General features: G+C 39.5%; 1 protein-coding gene across 1 annotated transcript in view; it reads left to right on the top strand.

Annotated features, from left to right (window-relative positions):
• Positions 1-10,326, top strand: part of RGS22 (regulator of G protein signaling 22) — a 75,117-nt gene extending 64,791 nt beyond the window's left edge. Inside the window, exons 23-28 of the mRNA XM_067535928.1 lie at positions 1,382-1,561; positions 2,854-3,015; positions 5,795-5,893; positions 7,440-7,542; positions 8,182-8,301; positions 9,291-10,326. Coding sequence (XP_067392029.1) covers positions 1,382-1,561; positions 2,854-3,015; positions 5,795-5,893; positions 7,440-7,542; positions 8,182-8,301; positions 9,291-9,307 — 681 coding nt within the window. The 3' untranslated portion in view covers positions 9,308-10,326. The remainder of the gene's footprint in view (positions 1-1,381; positions 1,562-2,853; positions 3,016-5,794; positions 5,894-7,439; positions 7,543-8,181; positions 8,302-9,290) is intronic.
• Positions 10,327-24,688: the final 14,362 nt, after the last annotated feature.

Genomic DNA, 24,688 nt, shown 5'->3' with positions numbered 1-24,688 from the left:
GTAGCACATTTTTGGGTAACTGAAAGATAATAAATAAGAGGAAATGACTTTTAAAAGAAATATGAAAAAATATTAGACTCTGGGATTTTTTTCTTTCTTCTACCTTATGTTCTGCCTCTCATCTTTCCTTTTATATCCAATGGCTTGTTTCTCTTTCCTCTGATTTATTTGAATGTTTTTACATCTTAAATTAGTAGGAAAAGGCATAATATTATTTTATGATATGCTGAAAATGGTTTTGTATTGTCCTTTCAAACATGTGTTTATCTTTTCTCATTGTAATTGTTATTATTTTTTCCCTTCACACAATTAATAAGTGTTAATAATAAAAATAAAACAGTTCTCTCAATTAGAAAATAGCTCATTAAAAATCCTGGGGTTTAATTTATTTTCTGATTAAAGATCAAGTTGCAAGATGAATTCTTCTATCAAAAGTTAACCCAAATTCTTGAACTCAGATCTGCTCCCACAGATCTGCTCTCTAGAGTGCTCACTACATCTTAATAGAGAAATTTAAGGGGCTGTGATAAACTCATAGTACTATGGAAAGTTAGGTATTTGTGCATAGAAGGAAAGTGCATCTCAAAGGATTTGAAGGCAGTTCGTCACAACATTTTCTCTCAGGTTAATATCGCCACTGCACTTCATCAGAGCATGACTATACAACACTTGCTTTCAGTCACAGGTTTTATCAGAAATAGAGCATCATAGAAATGAGACCCTTGTAACTGAATTCCTTTTGTATGTGTTTTTAGCACTGTGTCCACTACTTTTAATAGTCCCAAACCATAAGGCTTTGAGAAACTATAACACAATCTAGTAGGACTGAGTGTCAGGAATGTTTTGCTGATAGCCTTAATTGTTCCCTTTCTTAATTTCATGCCATTACTCCTGGTTATAGCTCTTTATACCATCCCAAATAATTCTTAACTCTTCTTGATGTTTATAGGGAGTCTCCTTGTCCCCTTTCGTTATGACTCACCATGCTCTCCCTAGTTAGCTCATCTGTTTTGGAAATCAGTCCTTCCTACTCGTTCATTTGTTAGGAACTACCTTACTTTTGTCAATAACCTGCTCACATGGAACCTAGAATAACAAATGTATAGCCTCACCAGAAGCACATACAGGGACTATCACCTTTGCTCCATGACTACAAATGCTGCCTACTATGTCACTAGCCTTTTTTTTTTGGGTGCCATTTACTATTAAGAAAGTCAATGCAAAAGTTCTGTTGCATCTCAATTAAGGGTTTGTGTGTGGTGGGTTATAATTTTTTGTATATAGCTGCTTCAGATTGCTTAACTTTTGTAAAGAACTAAGCGGCTAGTTACTGGTGAGTAATTATATACATTCACTGCATGCTGCATTTTTCACTGGTCAGGACTTGTGCCATTCTCACTGTGATGATGCCACTATCCAGAATAAGATCACAGCAATCATCAACTGCTTTATTAATTCCACCATCCCACCAGCTCTGCAAATTGACATCCCACCAGAGCAAGCTCAGAAGATCATAGAGCACAGGAGAGAACTAGGGCCATATGTATTTAGAGAGGCACAGGTAAGAAGATGGGGATGGGTGGGGAGAAACAGTATCAGATTTGGCTTTAGATATTGTGCCTGATTTTTAGAGATGGTCTCTGTTATTATGGGCACAGTTTTGGGGTAAAGATGGGGGAGAGACCTCTGAATATTAGTACTCACCAATAAACTATGATTTTTTTCAACTGGTTTTACCATAGGAAGGGGTGATCATCCCTGCATTAGGCGTTCTTGCTTTAGACATACTATTTCATTTTCCTGAATTGCTTGATGTGAATAGTTAAACAGTAGAGACCAAATTTTGTGGTTTGAGGAACCACTTATGTAAATATAAAAAATGTTGTAGACATGAGCAAAGCACAAAAGTAGCTTATAATTTACTGAAAATGCTGCCTTTTCTTTTTCCTTTTCTTCAGAAGGTCTGGTTAATAGGGACTGGCTGTGGACAGGTTTTTTCTTTCTGCTTGTTCTGCTGCACAGACCAAATAGGGTCATTTGTAAACCCATAGTTTTTACCTTTTACGGTCATTACCTTTTATACTTCTATTCCTCAGAAACATGTAGCTGTTTCTTTCCCCTTTCCCACCAAACTGTCTCCACCCCTTTTAAAGATTTACTAATGCAAATCCATAAAACATTCAGATCATGAGGTGAATGATTTGGAAGGCAAGAGGATTCATACAGATAGTAATATAAGGGAAGAGGCACTGAAATGCACTGAACCTCTCTGATTGTTTTTTTTTTTAATTTTTTCTTATTCCAGTTCAAAAAAGATCCCATGAGAGATTATATCATTTAAAAATTATCCAAGATTTACTCATAGATCTCTAATGTGGTTTAAGAGCTTTTCCAGAGGCAAAAGAAGAAAAAAAGAAAAAGAAAAAAATATTTCCTTTTTCTTAAGGAAAGAAAAAAACAGGGGGCTCTCCCTGATGAACAGAATATTTGGAATACTTGAACAGAAGAGTGGTGTAAAAAGCAATCCACGTTGTGAATATTTTATAAAGAATACCTGTAAAAATGATGGATGTTTTCATTAATGCAAACAATTGTTTAGGGAAATATTTTTGAAAAAGAGTGCTTTTTAGCTGTGTTTTAGGAATATTTCTCACCAGTAACAAACATACTGATGAGAAGCATGTGCAGAGCAAAGTTGGACTGAAATGTCAGGAGACAATATGTGGGAGGAAATGTGCTGTGTACTAAAAAAGAAATAGTTATTGCATTGTTATGGTAAACTACATTTACTTTTTACAGTACACTCCGTTTTCTTAACATAGTCATGTTAGACTTCCTTTTCTTTCTGCTCAGATGACTATTTTTGCTCTTCTGTTTAAATTTTGGCCAAAATTTTGTGAGTTTCGAAGCAATTTGGCTGATGAGAAAATTTTGCCTACTTTGGAGAGAAAAAAGGAAAAGAAGAGAGAAAAGGTGAAAAGAAAAACAACAGAGGAAAGACTTGCACTTGTAAAGGTGAGAGGCTGAAATATCATAAACACATTTTTCAGTAAACAAGGTAAAACATTCAAATATTCCCCCTAAGGGCCATGAAAAGACTCCCATTGACTTCAGTGGGCTTTGAATCAGGCCCTGAATGTCTTTTGTTAGCATAAAGCTTCAGGTACCATTCAGTCCTTGGGGAGTTAGGCTCCAATCCTGCAAACACTCACGTATATTAAATTGGTGCTTCAAGATAAACCCATGTGTAAGTGTTTACAGGGTTGGGGCATTTGTCCTCTCTCTCATTTTAAATAGGGTAGAAATATATTTCTGTTCATCTCTTGTGGTGAGGAAAAAAGTAAAAACACAGAGGGATAAATTTTCAAACAGATCTGCATATGCTGCATGTGTAAAACTGACAGTTGCACATCTACATACACAAAGGCTATATCTACGCTTTAGCCCATGTCAGCATAATGTATGTCACTCAGGGATGTGAATAAACTATCCCCTTGAGTGACATAAATTACACCGACATAAGCACCAGTATGGACAGCGCTATATTAACGGGAGAGCTTCTCTTGCCAACATAGCTACTGCCGGTTGCAGGGGCTGGACTAGATAAGGGGACAGCAGAGCTCTCTCCTGTTGGCTTAGAGCATCTTAAATTAGAGAGCTTTAAATTCTCTAGTATAGCTGTGCCCATAGAGTTGCATTGGTACGCATTGTCATTCTCAGCAGGCTATGCTTAGCTGTTTACTGTCAGGCCACAAATTATATTTAAAATAAACAGGTTTCCTTACATATGTAACAAAAAGCACTTTAGATTATTCAGACAAAGATTTTGAAATGCTGATGCAGCGTTCACTCTTTATCCTCTTTGTTTATTTTTTGCATTTCCCTCTGTTTTGACAATGAAATTATTAGATTACTCGCTTTCACTTTTGTTAGCAGGCAATTTCTAATCTGTTTGAGTTGTTAGTTTCTTATTCACTAGTAGAAATAGGCTGTGTTTGGAATGCAGCTACTACAGGGGAATATTTGTGAAACTGTTTCTCTTGAAATTTTGTTTTTAAAATATGGAAAAATTTCTGTTGATATTTTGTTTGATGAAAGGTTATTTTCACAAAATCTAAATGTTGGACCAAATGTGATGTGTGTGTCCCTTTAAGAACAAAGAAACTATTACACCTGCAAGACTCATAATTAGCATGTGTGCAGCGCTGTACATATTCAAAATACCCATACAAGCAGGTGCTCAGATACTGTAGCGAGGGGAACTATCTGAGTATCTAGATAGGCAGAGATATTAACCAATGAATCCCCACAACAGCCTGTGAGATCATGTAACTATTATTATCCCCTTCATAGATGGGGAGACTGAGACACAGAGAGATGCTGTGACTTTCCCAAGGCCACACAGCAATCAGTGTCAAGCCAAGATTGAAACCCGCAACTCAGGTTCATTCCTTCAGAGCACATTGCCTCCGCACTGAAATGCCTACATGGGCCATGGGTATGGGTATATAAAGGGAGCAATGTTTATAGGTAGTGCATGTTTGTGTTTTCGTCTCAGTAAAAACAGACGTTTCCTTCCCACTAGTTTTCTTTTTGGGGAGACTGTTGTTTGAATGGAGGGCAGCTCAGGACCCTGTCGGGCAGTGTTTCAGGAGCTCTGATCAGTAGGAAGGTGAGGAGAATGAGAGAAGTATAGAGGAAAGATACTTTTCTGTGGCAGGGAATTGAAAGATATTGGTTCTTTTACCAGCTCTTATCATATCCTCAGTGTGACCATGGACAAGCCATTTAATCTCTCTTGCTCAATTGTGCCATCTGCAAAATGGGGGTAACACCTGCCTCACAAGGTTGTTGTGAGCCTTAATTAATCAATGTTTGTAAAGGACTTTGTGTTCCTCAGACAGACGGTTCAAACCCAAAGCATTATTATGATATCAAAAAACCATTCACAGTGAGGGCAATTAACCACTGGAACAATTTATCAAGGGTTGTGGTGGATTCTCCATCACTGAAAATGTTTAAATTGAGATTGGATGGTTTTTGTAAAAAAAATCTGCTCTAGTTTATGCACAGCTACTGGATTTAAAGCAGGAGTTATTCATGGAAGTCCTGTGGCCTGTTTATGAAGGTAGTCAGATTAGATAATCACAACAGTCCCTTCTGGCCTTAAAAATCTAGATTATATGGGTTTGTCTACATTTAGTTTGTGGCAAACTGGGGTGTAAATCTACTCCGCTGTAGCCTGCCGTGAACTAATTGTCCATGTGGACTCTGCTGACATGCATTAACAGTTTGTTAATGAGCTATGACCTACTCCTATTTCAAAGAGAACTAGATCAAAGTGCCTTATCAAATTGTTAATGTGCACCAGCAGGGTCCACACAAACAGTCCGCGGCAGGGTAGATTCACATTCCAGCTTGCTGAAAACTAAATGTTTGTGTAGACAAGCACTATGGAAACGTATTCCATTGCTGGTTCATCGTGCCACTTAGGGCCCGAAAGGATGGATGGGAACTGTCCACAATGAAAATGGTTGGCAGAAATTTAGAGCGGGAAAAACTTTGAATTGGGCAAAGAAACACCTATAAAAACCAAAATCTTATTAGCATTCTAGAATGATGAACTACAAACCTGGGCATTAGAAAGCTCTGTACAAAATGTGCTTGTAGTGCTATGTGATATTGCATGTGTCAGCTGAAATGCAATAATTCCATCTTCTCTGACCTTATTCTTCACCCCAGCTCAGCTGCAATTATTTGCAACTAATCAAAGAATTGTTTCTATTGATAACAGCAAGTGAAAAAAGTTGTCAGCTTATCAGACAGTATTTCTGTAGATGAGATCAGTGTGGGTAGAGGAACACCTTCATCTGTAACTGGATATGGACGACAGGTGAGTAATAAAATATCTTGCTACAGATATCCATAACCCCACCTGATCAATGAAGAGAAGCAAGGCAGAGTGCTGATGTAATTGGAAGGTGGAGGATTGGCTTCTAATGCTGCTGTTGCAGGGTTCTTAAAGAACTGCTCATTTCTGCCATGTTAACTTTGCAGATTAAAACCCTGCCCTGCTTCTTATGATGTTCTTTGATTTTTAGATGCTGGGGATTATTTCTAGCAACTTTTGGGCTTTTGAATTTAGAAGCGAGGGTTGCACCGATTTAAATTTGAGATAAGCTGAAGGCAGTGGAGCTTCAGATTCATATCAGAACTTTCCCAAAGATGGGGATATTCAAATCTAGAGGGTGGGGGGGGGATCTATAATGTCAGAGAAATAGTAATTTTTTTTCTTTAACATAACAGAAGGAATGAGCACAGCATCTTCTGAACACCAAGTGATGGTTTATAGTGTAAAATGGATGGATGGAATATAGTTTGGAATATAGACCAGCCTTAAGTTCATCCAAAATCTCAAATCAACCTAAATCCAAACCATGTTTTTAGGTTCAGTGAAGTTTGGATAAGCACACTCTCCTCCGCACATTCCTCTCACTCAAACAGGCCTTTTACCTTTGCTGACACCCAGATTGGCTGATTCTGAAGCCAGGATGCTATCTTACATGCACAGGCCAGGGTGGAGAGGCTTCCGAATTTCTAGGAGTCTGGTCATCTCTGCTGAGCCAGCTTCAGTCTTCAAATCCTGTGCTATTGTAGGAAGTGATTTACAGTTCCTCAGACTGAGCCACCAAATCTAAAACTGGCTTCAGACTTTTAATGTTTCAGGAAAAAAGACTGATACAGAACATTCCTACCAGGGCTATGTCTTCTACCAAACAGATTTTAAGGGCCATGCCTTAAACCAAACAGTCTCATAATGTTTGGGTGAGCAACCTAAAGCAACTTTGAACCTGACATTTTTTCTTTAGTGCAGGAGAGAAGGTACCATGTTGTAGACCAACCATCTCAGTTGGTAGAAGAGTGCTGCCAGATGTGGGCAGAAAGAATCAGGAGATTGCATATGACCTGCTGGGATTTGGGCTGAGTAGTTTAAAAGGTAGAGAGGCTCACCTGTGGGGGGAGGGATGTGTCAGAGAGAGTGGGTGCATTTTGGTGCTCAAGGGAACAAAAAATGATGAACTTTTGGCAGGGGAAAGATTCTATAGTGTTTTAGGAAGAGGAAAGGAAAAGGAATTTGACACGGAGAAGGGGAGAGTGAAAGAAAATGGAGACCTGAATAAATTAGGATAAGCATCCAATCTATCAGACATCTCTGATTTGCACCTCCCAACGCTTTTGATTCACTTCCTGCTACTAATATTCCTATTTAGCTGTTTAACAATTTCAGTATTTTAGTGGCACAACTCCTTTCAATAACTTCTTCAGCTGTGAGAAAGATGGTATCCTATTAACATAAACAAGCACTCCCGCTGCTGAAATAGACCATCAATTACCAGTCACATGGTACAGAGGCTGATTTTTGAAAATGGTTCTTGCAGGTTTCCTGGTCTTACTCCAAGTACATAGAAGCCCTGGAGCAGGAGAGAGTACTCCTTAAAATACAAGAAGATCTGGAGAAAAGGACATCATTATTTTCTTCAGGTTATTAATCAAGTTCTGCGGTTTAGACGGACAATGATATTATTCTGACTGCTAAACATTTTATGGTGAAATTCACACAGCATGAGGCCCTCCTCATTTGCTCTGCTTTAGGGCTGTATGTGTGGTCTCATCACCTCCACTCCCCCGTCTGCTGTGGAGTGGCTCTTCACACCAGCCCCATATAGCTCAGTGATGAGGGTGGTGTTGAGAGCAGCCAGGGGAAGGGCCATGGATCCACATAAATGTCAATGTTACCACTCAGTACATATGTAGCATAGAGGAGTATGTACACTATTTCAGCCCATACACTTACACAGCAGCCATAGGGGGAGTACACCGCAGCCCTGCATTGCAGCTCTGTGCTGTAGGGTGCATTTTACCTCTCCAGTTCCTTGCACTGCAGCCACTTGAGCCTTATGTGGGCAAAATAAGTATAAACATTCTTCAACACTGAAGGTACCAGGAGTTGCTGCAGCTTGTGTCAACATTGAATTTAATGTTCTCGTAGTCCTTGCCCCCAAAAAGTACAATCAACTGTGGTGTTCCATTCATTTCTTAAAGATTGTATATTACCATAAAATAGGCACTTCTAAGGAAAAGCACAGTTTTGCTCAATTTCAAATTGCTTTCTTTATGCAGGTGTCTCATCCATGACTTATTTGAAGCCTGACTTCACTGCAAATCCAGAGAAATCCATCACTTCATCAAACAGTAGTCTGACTTGGGAGAAACAGTCAAATCTTCCCAAAGACATGGGAAGTGAGTCTCAGATAGTTAATAATTTGCTTCTGTTTGGTATTCATTGTTGAATTACATCCTTGGATTCTGAAATTCTCAGGTTCCAACCCGGAGCTAGCTAGAGACCAACTCTGCCACTGCAGCTGGTATAGAATAAGAAGGGGTAGAGGAGAGAGAATGAAAGAGGTGTCAAAAGAAAAAACAGATTTTATTACAGTTTAAATCCAAGGTTAAATGTCCCCTGGATTCCTTCACACAAGGCTGAACCTATAATGCCTCTCAATTTTTTTTTTAGAATTATTGTAATGTCAATGGAAGCATGCTTCTATTCCCTTTCTGTTTTCCCTTCCTCTTTTATTGCTTTATTTTAATTTTCCCACTTTAGGCCAGGTGGACTCAACCCTTCCCTATTGCTATTGCACTTCACAATGCCTGGATGGAGCCTTCTTGAGGCAGCACCTTCTGTCTGTGACCAGCAGGAGGAGCAATTTGCAACAGGCTAAGCTTTCTTCATTTCTGTTTCAAGTTTTCCTTTCTTTCTGTCTTTCTGTTCAACCCTTCCCCTCACTACTCTCCTCCTTTTTCTCTCATACTCTCTAACTCACTCCCACACCTTTGGTCCCTCATTATCAATCCCCTTTCCTCTCATCCCTTCATCCCATCCCACTTCCTTAGTATGCCATCTCCTTTTCTGTCCCTTCCTTTTCCCCACAAACAACCCAGGGTTTTGACTGCCTTAGGATGGCACTTAGCCATGAGCCTCTGATTGTTCCCAACCTCTCCTTCTGTGATGTGATTGCCAGGTCTTGTGACTCTGCCTGCGACATGAGAACACAGCTCATTCTTAGCACTGCTCCTGCAAGTGCTTGCTCCTCTCCTTGTATTACCAAAGAGCAGCACATCTCTTTATTGCCTGGATATGAACTACAGCCTCTTGACACCTTGGGGTTTACAAGTTTCATCCCTACATGGCTGCCACATTGTTAATGGTATCCTGTTACCTTTTGCAGGAGGATTTAAAACCTAAGTGAAGAATGGAATGCGGAGACAATGAATTATGGTGTTCTTGGGATGAGCTAGCGGTCAAAATAAAAATTGTGGTTTGTTTTGCGCTCATGTTTTCAGAGCACAGATAATCAGTTGGGATATCATAAGAACCAACAGATAGAGTCAAGATAGTAGAGAGAAGCCCTTCAACTTACTCAATGGCAATATAATATTATTGTTCTTATTTGCACTGGGTGGTGCCTAGAGGCTGCAAGCTGGAGTAGGTGCTATACAAACACACAGGGGGTAGGTCTGGTTCCTGCCCCAAAAATCTTACAGTTGGATTCAGCTTCATCAGTGCCTGAGCTAGTGAATAAGTGCTTAAATATAGCACAGTGCATTTAGCTAAAGACTCTCCCTGCCCTGGGTTCTATAATTGTAATGCAGTATGGCTTTGTGCACTGTGGCCCCAAGTCTGCCTTCATCTACTTGCATGCAACTTCCATTGACTGACAATGGCTGTCAAATACAACCCTATCGCTGTTGTTTAGTCTATGATTCTAAGCCACAAAGTTGTGCTGTATGTGGGCATAACCCAGGTATGGGAAAGGAAATTTATTGAGTTCCAGCTTCTGGCGGTTCCTAAGAATTATTCCAATTATAGGACAGGGTTCTTCTCTCCCCACACACAGTGGAAGAAGGCAGGGATCCATTTAGATCTCAGGGATCTGCCAGAGACCTGGACTCTCCAATGTAAATCCAGTGTAGTCAGCCTGCCAAGAACACCGTTGCCCTCTGCTATTCCTAGAGCCCCTCCCCTTAAAGGTTTCAATCTACAGCCTGGAGTGGTAGGCTGGGGCTGTGTGAAGTTAATGCAGCATGTGGGTTGTGGGTGCAGGTGGGGAATCTGGAGGAGTCTAGCCAGTCCCTAATCTTCAAGCTCAGGGAGCTGGAACCATACGCAACTGCTATGGAAGGGCTTCTGCAGGATTTGAGGGCAAAGAGGGTGCAACCTCACTTTCATGGGTGCAGCCCCTCCTGTCACATATACACAGAGTGGACCATTGGGACCTCTAGTCCAGTTCCAATTTTCCTAAGGTTCAGATGGAGTTTTAGTTCTATTATTTCTGCACTTGTTGCATGTATATCAGCATGACTCTCCAAACCAGAGTCACTTCTTTTCTTCATGTGACATAACAGAAATGAGCATATTAACTGATCAGAATTATGTGAGAAATAATCTGTGTACTTGTGACCAGGACCTACAATGTAGAATATCTGCTCTCAGTTCTCAGAGCCTGGTCATGGTTGTTGTAATCTCAAATTTCCCAGACTTAATCTGTACTATTCAGCATGTCTGAATAACATATATTGCAACAATTTACAGTTAGCACAGCACATACAGTGACATGTGGCCTGCTTCTCATTAAAGTGGAAGGCAAAGAAGAGTTGTGCCATGCCACCAAGGCAGTGGCAAGTCTTAGTGGAAAAGTCATTGAGTGACTCTTCCTGTGTTCTTGGAAGTGTGTGGCATGCTACGAAATGCTGCAAACTGATGGTCTGTTTCTTGTTTGTTATATTCTCGCCTGTATGGTATTCTGAAACAGTTAAATAGCATGAAGACAATGTTTATCTTTCATTAGTAGTTTTTTACTTGAGTCATACTTGGATTACTTATTAAATGAAAACTATTATCCAGATATCTGTCAGAGATGATAAAACTCCACATGAATCAATTCCAGCCTTGCAAAATTGTCACGAACATTTACCAGCCCACGCACAAAAACTACTCTCCCATCCATTACCATGTCAATGATGGTGATGAAAAAGTTACCTTACTTGCCCACTTAAAATAAATATTACTTCCTTCAGTGAGTGATTAGAATTGTGCAAGGCCGGTACATCCAGTCATTACTTTATCCCCACAAAGTCCCCCAGATGGTGTCACACAGCGATCACTCTATATCTGACCTGTCAGGCCTCATCCTCAAAGGCAACCTGCACAAAACTTTCAAAAGATGAGGCTGGCAACTTAAATTCATAACTCTTCTAGACAGTAAAAATCATGAACTGAACAGAGACACTGGATTTATGTCTTACAACAATCTGTTTACAACAATCTGTAACACACTAGCCCCCCTGTTTTGTCCTATGACTGCAGAGGAGTTAATGGGTCATTCTACCTTGAGTGGTCCTTTACAACATGTGCTAACTACTTCATGGAACACCTGGTAGCTGAACTTTGTGACTTTGTCCTGACCCACAACTACTTCAGATTTGGAGGCAATCTATACCTTCAAGTCAGTGGCACAGCTATGGGCACCCGCATGGCTCCACAGTATGCCAACATTTTTATGGCTGACCTAGAACATCGCTTCCTCAAAACTCATCCCCAAGTACCTCTTCTTTACCTACGCTACATTGATGACATTTTCATCATCTGGACCCACAGGAAAGAGTCCCTCGAAGAATTCCACCAGGATTTCAATAATTTCCACCTCACCATCAACCTCAGCCTGGACCAGTCCACACAAGAAATCCACTTCCTGGACACTACAGTACAAATTAAGGATGGTCACATTAATACCACCCTATACCGAAAACCAACTGACCGCAATACGTATCTTCATGCCTCCAGCTTCCACCCTGGACACATTACACGATTCATTGTCTAAAGCTAAGCCCTAAAATACAACTGGATTTGCTCCGATCCCTCAGACAGAGACAAACACCTACAAGATCTCCATAAAACATTCTTAAAACTACAATACCCACCTGGAGAGGGAAGAAACAAATTCATAGAGCCAGACGGGTACCCAGAAGTCACCTACTACAGGACAGACCCAACAAAGAAAACAACAGAACACCACTGGCCATCACCTACAGCCCCCAGCTAAAATCTCTCCAACACATCATTAAGGATCTACAACCTATCCTAGCAGATGATCCCTCACTCGCTCAAGCCATGGGAGGCAGACCTATCCTTGCTTACAGACAGCCCCCCAACCTGAAGCAAATACTCACCAGCAACCATACACCATACAACAAAAACACTAACCCAGGAACCTATCCCTGCAATAAACCCCATTGCCAACTCTGCCCGCACATCAACTCTAGTGACACCATCACAGGTCCTAACCACATCAGCCACACCATAAGGAGCTCATTCACCTGCACATCTACTAATGTAATATATGCCATCATGTGCCAGCAATGTCCCTCTGCCATATACATTGGCTAAACCTGACTGTCATTACACAAAAGAATAAATGGACACAAATCAGACATAAAAAAATGGTAACATCCATAAACCAGTCGGAGAGCACTTCAATCTCCCAGGACACTCTGTAGCTGACTTGAAAGTTCCCATACTTCTACAAAAAAACTTCAAAAACAGACTTCAGCGAGAAACTGTAGAGCTGGAACTCATATGCAAACTTGACACAATCAAACTGGGTCTGAATAGGGACTTGGAATGGTTATCTCATTACAAGAAGTAATTGTCATTGTTCACACATTCTCACTTCCTAATCAATGGTTGTGAATAGGCCTCATCTACTCTAACTGAATGGACTTTGCTAACACCTACCCTCCCCATTGTTGTTCCTTACCCTTGGATGTATATATGTGTGTGTGTATATATATACACTGGCTATCTGATTTCTGTTTCTTGCATCTGATAAAGTGGGTTGCAGCCCACAAAAACTTATGCCTGCAGAAATTAAATCTGTTAGTCTTTAAAGTGCTACAGGACTCTTGTTTTTTTTTAATCTGTTCCATGTTGCAGTTAGCTCTGATGCTAGAAGTACCTTTCCCAGACCCGACGAAGATCTCTGTGTTGCTCAAAAGTTTGTCTCTCTCACCAATAGAAGTTGGTCCAGCAAAAGATACTGTCCCACCCACTATGTCTCTGATGTTCCTCAGTCCATTTTGCATTTGAATTTCTACATTATATATAAAATCACATGTAGCCAGTTTCCTGTTGAATACACATCTGATGAGGCGTGTATGTTATTAATATCAACAAATATAAGGAAAATATCATTTTAATACATTAGTTCTAGACAGAAAGAGGCAAATTAGTTGGGTGTAAGTTTTGGGGAAGGATGACTGAGGGGACAGAGCTAAGAGACAGACCTCCTTTTGGTTCTAGCTTACTGGCTCTAATCTTATCCAATAGTGACTGAAAGTTGCCACCTGATGGCTGTTTGGTGATGTATCTGAAATGCATTGGTAGCTTTAGTCTGTAGCATTGTGTCAGGTATTGGCAATTACCAGTCTCAGCAGAGTGACTGAGGATTGAATAGGTCTGGAGATTAAATTATTTTCTTGCCCAAGAGAGGGGATTACTCTAGATCATTCAGAAATTGGTGGCAATGTTTGCACTGCCTTTACCTGTTCTATGAATAAATCATCTCTAGGGCTGTCAATCCAGCACTTTTCTTCAGCACTAAATGCAGGCAATATTTTTTGAAAGAAGTAAAAAAGTTGCATTATGTATGTCTAAGCCCTCTCCTTTTTGTCAAACTACACTTAATTTCCATTATCTTCAGCCATGGGTAACTTTTGGTTTGATCAAATGCACTTTTTAAAAAACTGTAGGGTTCTATTAGAACAATCGTTTTGTATGGAGTTTGTTGCTACAGTTTGGGAAAAAACTCCTGTTATTTAGCAAGACGCAGTATCAGAAACTATTCCAGCCTGACTGGTGATTTATCTGCTTTAGTGGTGGTCAAAACACAGAGTCTAATTACACTTACTTGAAAATATACTTTTTTTGTTTAGTGCCATGGGATACAATATATTTAGGCTTAGCAGAATTCAATTTAAAAAAAAATAATTTAGAAGGATAATATCAATAAGCATTTTTTTCCAATTTTTATCAATTTAAATTTTCACAGTTGTGGGAAATTACAGGGAGGTCAGGCAATAATTATTTAATGACATAGACATTGAGATTTAAAAAGTTTAAGCTTCAGAACTGTTAAAACACAAATTGTCAACATGACATGTCAAAATATACAAAGTAAATATCCTTAAATCAAAGTTTAATAAGTTCTCAAGCAGCATTTTTCTTTGTCTAGCTGTAAATTTCAATTATTATTGATGGAAACATGTTTTCATACTTTGTGTGTGCAGTCGATGTTCACCAATATTTAACAATAAAATCTAATCCTTATAAGCCTAAATATATTGAAACTCTTTTGGAATTCTCTTAATTGATGTACTGAATCTATAGGTATTTATACTAAGTACCTTTATCAAATTACTTCACATTTCTCCCATCATATCGGCATTTTTTATGAAAATTGTATTCTTAGACTAGAGTGGACAGTTTATTTTTGAAAGCCCAGCCATTAAGTTATTCATTCAAAATTCCCCTTAATTTCAATAGGAGTTTTGACTGAATAACGACTTCAGGATTGGGCACTATATATACCTCTCAGCCTTCAAACCTGCCAGTGTGTGACACAAGCTATCAAACTGTGGGAAGAATGGCCAATGTTTCATATACCATATGCTGAGTAATAACAGGAGAGGAATCCATGTTTCCAAAGCTAAACTGGCTCTTTATTAAAAGGATTATTTACAGAATTTACAGAGATGTTGCAACTGCAGCTAGCATTCCAGCCCTGTGCACACAGATTGACTTCCTGTTGCTTCCTTTAAACTCTTCTCTCCTGCATTCTGTGATATTAAGGCATAAATCCACTGATATGCAGGCTGAGATCGGCCACTGCACCAACCTTTAAAAGGAAGCAGAATGATCTTCCCTGTGTATCCAGTCAGTGCTGCTGGCCATTGTCTTTCCTACATCCTGATGTATGTGGGGTGACCTTGCTTGAGAGGCTACCAGCTGGGAACAATCTTATAGTCCATGTGTTTGAGGCTGTGTTGTTCTTATTAAGGCATGGAGAACTTGTATTTAACTATCAAATTCTGAAACCAGAGGCTAGTGCTGACTGCAGCCCTCAGCTTCCTGCAGTCTAGCACCCTGGCTGCCAAAAGGGAAAATGACATCTACAAACCCTTCTCCTTATACAACAACAACCAGTGTACACACATGTGCAAGGTGAGGCAGGAGAAAGATTCTTGGTGTCCTTCCCACTTTGCAAATTTTAGAAGGGCAGACACAATCTAGTCCTTAGTTTTTACTCAAACTATTGATTGCAATGGGAGTTTTGCTTGGGTAAAAATTGATTGAAACCAGAGTAAATGCTTCCAGATTTCACCCCATTATGAATAAAATGCCTGAAATAATTTTTGTATCCAATTTTAAATAATGGGACAAAATTCATCCCTGCTGTAAATACATGGAAGGAAGGGGAGTTACACCAGGCATGAACTTGACCAAGTTGTTTAAAATTGCCCTGCTATATAGTTTATTGGTCAATTTTTTTTTTATCTTTTGATTGCAGTGCTCTCCATTAACAATTGTAAATTATTTCAGAATACAGCTAAGATAAGGTTAGAGTTTTTAAACTTTGTCATCAAAATGTTTGCAGAATATTGGTGGTTTTGATAATTTCTGTAAATATATTTAGAGATGGGCTTGCATTAAAATTCCAGATCTGGACCTGGGTTTAGATCTGAGTCACAGTTCACACTTCTCTCTAATGACCGGATTCAGAACACTCCCAGGATCAAGGAAATTTACTATTCAAATCTGTATTTTGAACCCCTATATCCAAGGCTGTTTGAATGTGCTGTGTTGGTACAGAGCCATATCTAGTATTTTAAGTTTGTAGTTCCCAAACTAGAAACCACACAGAATTGCTGCACTCCATTTGTAATTTTTCCTTTAATATGCAGACAAACCTTGCACCAAAATTCCATGTATTGGACTGATATGACACACAAAAGTATACATTTTCCACCTCCATACAAATGTACTCATACTCTGCAATTTGCACTGGTAATATAATAACGTAGCTACAAATGAATAAACAATACACTGAATTGTTTTAGTGCCAAATAATAATTTTCCACACTGCATAGATACTAGAGAAATGTAGGGATATGCAGAGGTCTACTGGGCTTGTCAGAACATGATATGGATATTCTAGATATAAATATGAGGTCCTGTTTCTATTTTAAATGATCAGTTAGCCAAGCTTTTTAACATCTCTAATGCACACTGGTTTTATTATATTGGATTTGCTATTATTTTTCTACTATTGAATTTTAAAAGTTTACTTTTTTAAAAAAACATTAAATATGTTGACAACTCTGTTGCTTGTTCCACATATTATTTGTTTAGAACATGTACTTATTTAGTATTCTGATGAATGATGTGTATTCATTTTAGCTTTTCATTTCTGAAATGTCAAAAGAAAAGAGGAATGCACAGTATTACTCTTAATTTGGGATATTTCTTTTCTGTCTTAAAACAATTTTGAACCTTATCGCTTTGTGCCATATGCGTTTGAAGGTCTTTTGTTAACAATAATTTTTTTAAAGGAACTATCACTTCTCAGAAAAGGATTCTTGAACAAAGAAAGGTGATCTTGTTCTCAGCAAGAAAGTTTAATGAAACAAACGATAGCACAAACAAGTAAAAAAAACCCACCTTTGTTATACCTGAGGCATGCACTAGCACACAATGGCAAACCATAACGCAGCGGCTGTCAAGTCAAGCAAATAAAGAGATTGGGCTGTCGATATATAAACAATTCTAATCTGAAATACACAAAGCTAAGTAAGGGCATTTATTAAACAATTAGCTCTCTAACCATTGTTCAGTCTTCATTGGTAATCTTTACCTGTTTGCATGTAAAGGCATTTTTTTCTCCCATCAGTGTGGTGGCCAAGTGTTCAGGCATTATTCTTGTAAACAAAAGATCCCCATGGGTTTGAATACCATTCATGCCTGAACCAACCACATCTATGATAATTTAAACGTTGCCACTTGGGAAATATTTTCAAATTTAAAATCTACAAAACATTAAATTGTCTTATTCTGTGAACTCTTTCAATGTTGCAGTCAATGGGGGTTTAAGTTCAGTGTACACCACATTCCCCTAATAAATTTTCCACCCATTTTCTTCTGTATCACTGTTTAAACTTTGGTATCTGGTTAAAGTGTTTGGTTCTTTACCCATTTGCATATCAGAGGATGCAGATATAATACAGGCTTGGTCCAGAGTTATTCCCCCTTTACTACTCTATACTCATGTATCACCCCCTGGGGAAAGAAAATGCACCCCTGCTTTAAGTGTGTTTGCCTTGTGAAACAGCTACTAGAGAAGAATAACTCACTCTTTATTCTTTCTTCCCAAATAGACACATAGGTTTTACTGAGTAGTAATTAACAGCAGGTGGCTAACTGCTGGCCACAGACTTTGAGACTAATGAGTTACTGTTTTCAAGCTGGAGAAATAATCACTGACGTTTGATCTAAGAAAGAAGTGTGTTTATCTCTCAGTAATGATACTTGTGTTTAGACCATTCCTGGGCCCTCTTAATGCCTGACTGCCTGATCCTGCACATGCTGAGCACTCTGAGTTCCCACTGACTTCATTGGTATCTTAGGAGCTGCTCAGCACCTGGCAATAGAAGACCCTAAGAAAGCTATGCCCAGCTTGTAACCCAGCTGGTCCTTCCATTGCTTATCCACCATCCACATATTGAAATGCCAGGGCAGCACAAGATCCTGTGCCACCTCAGCTCTACAGCTGAGGCCAACATAAAAAAAGCAAAGGAAAACTACTAATAAAAAGACATAAAGAAGTATCTGGGTTTCCAAGTTACTGAGATATAGTTTCCTCCGAATTCAACTGCTCAATCTCTATTAAAGCACGGTTCAGGGCATGACACCACACTCCCACTGCACCCAAAACTTCCACTGAAGCCAGTTATTGAAATCTAACATAATAAAGACCACAGCTTTGTTGGCAGTGCAATCACTGGTAACCATCAACAAACTGATTCATCTACAAGAGGGCCAAAAGTTACAAAAGCTGTTTCTGAGTTGTTTGTACCCCTCATCACAAGATTACACCAAAATTAAAGCATGCAGTGCTTGAACTGACTTCAAAGGCTGAGCTTGCACTTCTAGCTAGCTCAGCCTTTTTATTGGTTCAAGTTTTCCATTTGGCTTCCTCGCCCTGTTCTTTGCTGATGGCTTTCTAGAATTTCATTTACAAATATTACAGCTCTGGGTGGTGAGACATGCTAATTAATACCGTGGTGGAGGCTATGGCTTGTAGCAATCTCATGCCTCCTGCTTGGAAAAATGCTGCAATTTTTCCACTCATGTACATCTAGCACCATATTGAACATGGCCAAATGTGTCTTAAGAAAGTGCACTCTAAACTCATTTAATCAAAATACATTTAGTGAGGATTGTTTACACTGTTATCTATTGCCAGTTCTGTTAATCACGAGACTCAAACATTTCAATGCAGCAGAAATATGAGCTCTACAATTTCCTAATTAAATTCTTTTCAAACACAACAATAAAGTAAAAACAGGCCATTCTACAATTTTTAAAAAGCTTTATGCCAACAATGGTTTAGCTAAAAAAATAAAATAAAAAGAGATGATTCTGTGGTTTTCTGAAAGCCCCTGACTTATGACCTTGTCTAATCTTTCAGACTTGGGACCATAACCTGGCATTGATTTTACCTTCATTAGGAATCTTGTGTGCAGAATGATGACAGCAACTAAACTTGAATCACTATCTAGTAGGATGACAAGCCTTGTTAATGTCATGATCATAAAGAAAATCAGTTTTATTTATAAAATCTTGAACATCAAATGACATTACCTGCATAGGCATACAGCATAGCAGTTGAGCATAACACTCTTGTTGATGGTCCATCACACATTGTAAATGAATCCATATCATCCAGGATCCTTTTTTTTTTTTTTTTTTTTTTTTTTAGGTTATTATTTGTATTGCAATAGTGCCAGAGGTCCCTGGATTGGGCACCCCACTGTGCTAGGTGCTGTACCAGGCAGAGGCAGAAATGGTCCCTGCTGCAAGGAACTTACATATTGAGAAGACAAGCAGCATGCAAAGAGTAAGGGAGTGGGATACAATCAAATTATACAATATTTATATGCAAATTAAATACTTCAACATTTTTTTAAATAATGAGCATAAACACCTCAGGGATATCCAACTGTTCCTCAATCTATACATTTTTGTAGGTATCATGGAAAAAGCAGGTCTTGGGGAAGGTGAAATGGCCTTCCAGATCAGTTTGTGACTGGCGTTCCATGCATGAATGGAACCACGGAAGAATGCTTTTGTTAGAAAAGTGTTGCCTTGCAAGTGGCAGGGGTTACAGAACCATGAAGAAATGCAAAGTGGGTCAAATGAGATGATAATACTTTACCTGTGCTAACATTCTTATACTAAAAATAATACCCCAGACAGAATAGTTTAATTAGTCTGATATGTACTGTGTGGCATAATCTAGTGGAGAGAGCAGGGCCTGAGAGACAGGAAAGCTGGATTCTGTTTCTGACTGCCACTGTCTCTTTGTGGGCAGTCCTCCTTATTCCCATTTGTGAGCAGCTTCTCCCAGGAGTAGTCCCACTGGGTATGTCTGCAGTGCTGAGTTAACCCAGGCTTTTGTTTGGGTGTTCCCCCTAAATTCCCTCCATCCACACAGAAAAACCTCTGATAAAAGTTCAGTGGTGCTTTTTCCCCAAGTTAGCTATCTTCTCTGGGACTATAGGCTAAAGCCTGAGTGTGGCTTTCACTGAGGGTATGTCTACACTGACGGCGGCAAATTTGCCATCATCAGATCGACTTATCCGGATCGACTGAGCAGAAGTGAAGACTCGCTTAATCGATCTGGAAGTTGATATAATAAAACCACTTCCCCAAAAAGCATAGCACTGCGTCGACAGGTATGCATTTCCTGTCAGTGAAGCGCAGTGGAGATGGCGTGCTAAATGGAAATGACAAAGTCAACGGGAGTTACACGTAGCTTGCATAACTCCCGTCGACTGCCGCTGAATTTCACCGGCAGTGTAGACCAGGCCTTAGGCTGGAACCTGCCCACTTTGTAGTAAAGATGCAGGCTGAACCACCAAAGTGCTGATAGTCCTCCAATCCCTTCCCACACTTCTCCCTGTGTGCCCAGAAGGACAGACAAGTTTGCCCACATTTTCCTGGGAAAGACTCAACTCATCTTAATGCTTCACAAAGAACCACGGAATAGGCCCCAGAAATCGTAGTGACACACACACTTTGGTGAGCCAGCCACCAGTGAGGACAGAGTAACTCGAGTGTGGCTTTGCAGTGTGGCTGTTCACAACTTGGTTAACTTGGGTGCTCAGACCTGGATGCTGATCATCTGCATTAACTCTGCAGTGAAGACGTATCCATTGACAAAGGGGTTCACAATTTTGTTGTGTGTGACTTTGGATCAGTCAATTCCATTCTTAGCACTTCAGTTTCCCTTTGAGATCCTCATTGCGAAAGGACTATGTTAATGCTAAGTATTATTAGATATTATTTTTACAGTTAGTAATCTGTAGTGTTGTGTTTCTACCTAAGGGTTTTTTTATTATTATTTTTTTTGGTTTTGGTGAGAGAACACACTTGCTGCAGAAGAAAAAATAAAGCCTTAAACTATTAAGTTTCCCCAGTGTTCTGTGATATGCATGAGATTACACTAACAGCAGAATCAAACTACTTCAAAACACGGGACTATCCTGGGTGCTGACTCTTTGTGAGAAGATGATTGATTTAGAATACAGGTACTTTATTTGCTGAAGGGCCAATTGTTTTTCTAATTGTTTCCCTTTCATATAATCCCTCTGGTCTGCTTAATACTTACATAGATCATAATAAACACATAGCACTTTATATCTTCAAACTGCTTTACTGACATTAGCTAATTAAGCCTTACCATACTGCTATGAGACAGTAAAGTCAATATTATCCCCTTTTTATAGATAGAGAAACTGAGACACAGATTAAGCAAATTTGCCATAGCCATAGAGGGAGTCAGCATCAGAGCTGAGATTGTAGGGGCCTGTGATTATGATATGTTAAGGCCTGTGCCTATCATAACCCATCCAAAAAATTAGAGGGGATGGTAGAGATTTTAACTGTATATCAAAATCAGGGAGGAATGGTTCTGGCTCAAACATTGTACTGGCTGAGGGAGAATTAGTCCCAGTGGACTGTGTTCTTTGTCAAGTCTGCGATGGTTCTGTTCACCTCCTCTTCCAAAGCTGGCTGTTGCTGGATATTCACCAAAAAAGAAAATGACTCACCTTTTACATGTCAGTTTGCTCCTGGAGATCTCTAGTGTGTTATATCCATTATGGGTCTAGTTCTACATTATACTGCAAGCAGGAGCCAGGAGTGTTTATGATTTCTCAAACGGTGGACATTATCTGTCTGACCTGTCACTAGAATAAGCTAATGTGGGGCATTTAGCTCCATCAAAAATGCACCTTCTCTTAGCCTGTAAGAATTTCAGAACTGGAAGGGAAAGTTTGCAATAATCTTATAAGATTTGTCATATCAGCATCTCAGCAGGAATTAAAACACTAAAACAGGAGGGCTAAGAAAGTTTGTTTAAAAGGCTGCAGCTGCAAGTAACTTTAGAATAACTTTGATGCCTGGAAGCTTGGAAATGTACAACGTTTTTATACCTGAACAAGCTTTGCATAGTCACATTTCTTTATTTTAAAAAAGTGCAGAGGATATACAGGATATACAGGCAACCATCTTAATGTCGATCTCCAATATATGCCACAGAAGGGAAAAATGAAGCTGTCCCATGTGAAAAATAGATGTTAGCTAACAATAAAAAGCTGGTCTTTAAAGTTAGCTTCCAAATTTGCACCCACAATTTTGTGCCAGCAAATAATTGCAGATGCAATTTTGCAGGCAGAATTAATTCCTTGAAGAAATATTGGCAGTTAGATACTTCCTGATTTTTAGGTGAAGTGAGGTAGTCAAACATCTGTCATCACAGGCCAGATTTAGTAATAATAAGACTCAATGAAGGGCCTGATCTAAAGACCATTGAAGTCAATGGAATGACTCACATTTCTTCAGTGGGCTTTGGACCAGGCCCCAAGATATCAGTAGCTCGCACTTGCAGTGAAGCAGCAGTGGGGAGGGAAAGAAGCATAGTTAAATTGCAGGACATTGTACCAATGGATACTGACTCATCTTGACTGCTGGCCAAGTCATATAAACATTCCTCAGCTATATGTATGAAATCAGAGTTTTTCCTTGAGTGCACATGAACCAAATATTACTCTGAAGAGAAGTGTGATATCTTTGCCCTTTTGCCTGAGATTTGGGCTGAGATTTGTTGTCATATTGTTATTGTGTGGAGTATGTTCTAGAAGTGGACCTAAACTATTGGTGCTAATGAGCCAAACTTTATGGACTGATATTTGCAGTGATGGATCTGGAGCAACTCTCTAATGATTTATGAATATTATATGTTGGCCTAGTTATTGGGGTGTTTTCTGTATGACTATATTGATTTAACTCAACAGGACTCTGTCTAGAAAACCAGGCAGTCAGGAAAAAATGGCTCTGGATAAGTCAGCTCTCAGCAAACATTTAAGAGTTGTTAAGGGGCAAGACCAAAATTATTAGCTTTGAAGATTTTGCCTACTCTCCAGCAAGCCTATGAAACTGGTTTGCACCAGAACAAGAAAAGGCCCACAAACACAGAAGAACAAAAGAACTTTGGCAGGGTTAAAAAGAGAGATGCAGTGATCATTCAGGGGAGTCAGACTGAGAAACAGGACCTCAACGGTGGATCTGAAGAAGCTAGCGCTGCCCAGGTTAGCATCAGGGGATGGTAAGCCTTTAGGTAAGATAGACGTGTGTATGCTGTTGATTTAAAATCCTATTTATCTAAAAACTTTGTTCTTACTGCTAAAATAAACAATACTTTTGTTTTAAGGAGGCTGTCTGAATGCTGTATTCCACTTGTCACAGACTCCCAAAGGGAAGAACTGGAGGTACCTGAACTCAGTTGGACCCTCAGGGTACAAGCGGTTGATATACATGATACTGTAGCCCAGGATGCTGTCTATGAATGGGAGAATTGCAAAATTGCACCTTCAGACAAGTAAAGGCATGAGGACTAACACCTGAAGGTGTGCACACAGAGGGACCAGAAAGGCGACACAGGTGCAGTTAGCCCTGCAGCCATGACATTTGTCTATTTTGGGAAATAGTTGAGTCTCCTATTTAATAATTTGATGAATCCTGACACCACATACTGGACAATCAATGGGGGCCGCTCATGGAATAAGGTTCTGTTCAACATGAGCTTAGGTATTAGAATCTGGCGCTTTAAAAAGTTCAACAAAGTTAAAAAAAATTGTAAAGTGAGATTTTAAAACTATAAAAATAGTTTATGAAATCAGCAAAAGGCTTATGAAATCCCCATCCCCTGGGTTTATTTTGGTTTTAACGTATGCTTTTTTCCTCCATTGTTTGGGGGTACCCTTTTAGATGTTTGAAAATGATTATTTTCCCCTACTGATTTTGTATTTTTCCATTTAGGAATTATTGATTTGCCCCATCCCTGACGCTCTGAATGCAGCTGAGATGAAAACAGCGGTTTTGCTTAACTGCCACTTCAGGTTTATAAAATGCCTTATCATACCATAGCATCTTTGTTTGTGCCCCAGCACCACTGACGGATGCCAACCCAGTTCTTAGAAAAGAAATCTGTAAATTATTTAATTTCTGGCTCAGCGACAGCATGGGGCGCACATATGTTTTTCTATGTGGCACAAAGCTAGCAGCTAGTGTTGTTTTTATTAAAAAAAAAACAAAAAAACCCAGCCTTTCTTGATGATAGAGGAGTGGATTTTATAACAAACAAACTAGGAAAGTGGCAGGCTCGGAGGATTGTTGTTGTGACACAGAGCCTTTTACCACTCGAGTATTGGTTCTAATTTGATCTAGGTTGGCTGACAATCATTACCATCAAATGACTGTTTTGTGGCCTGAGTGAAAGTAGTTGGTTGTTGCAGTGTTGTTCCTAGTGGATCGTTGTCTACTTCATAAAAACCACTCTTGTAATGGGTTCCCTTGCTGGCAGTCTCATCAGCAAAGCCAAGGATTCAGAGCCCTATCCTGTTCCCCTTGAAGTCAGTGGAAAACTTACACTGACTTCTGTGGGAGCAGGAGCAGGCAATAAATGATCTTTGACTACCTCCTTCCTGCCTGTAGAATTGATCTGTTTACCCAAGGGGTAGTAGGGTGCTTCAGTTGTTGCGTGTGATACACCATCCTGGGGATAAGGACTTTCATTTCCAGGGTTGCAAATCTGGCACCTTTTCTTTACAAACCAAATAAAAAACTCAAGCAAACAAACTAGATATGTAGGACCAGATTTTAAAAGGGATTTAGTTGCCTAAACAGGCAGATAGGTACCTAAAACCATCAGGTTGGTGCCGCTGCTATTTT

Source organism: Emydura macquarii, unplaced genomic scaffold (genome assembly GCF_026122565.2).
Source record: "Emydura macquarii macquarii isolate MOO-44397 ecotype Brisbane River unplaced genomic scaffold, CSIRO-AGI_Emac_v2 contig_383, whole genome shotgun sequence".
NCBI classification, from domain to species: domain Eukaryota; kingdom Metazoa; phylum Chordata; order Testudines; family Chelidae; genus Emydura; species Emydura macquarii.
This window is presented reverse-complemented; position numbering and strand designations above follow the sequence as displayed.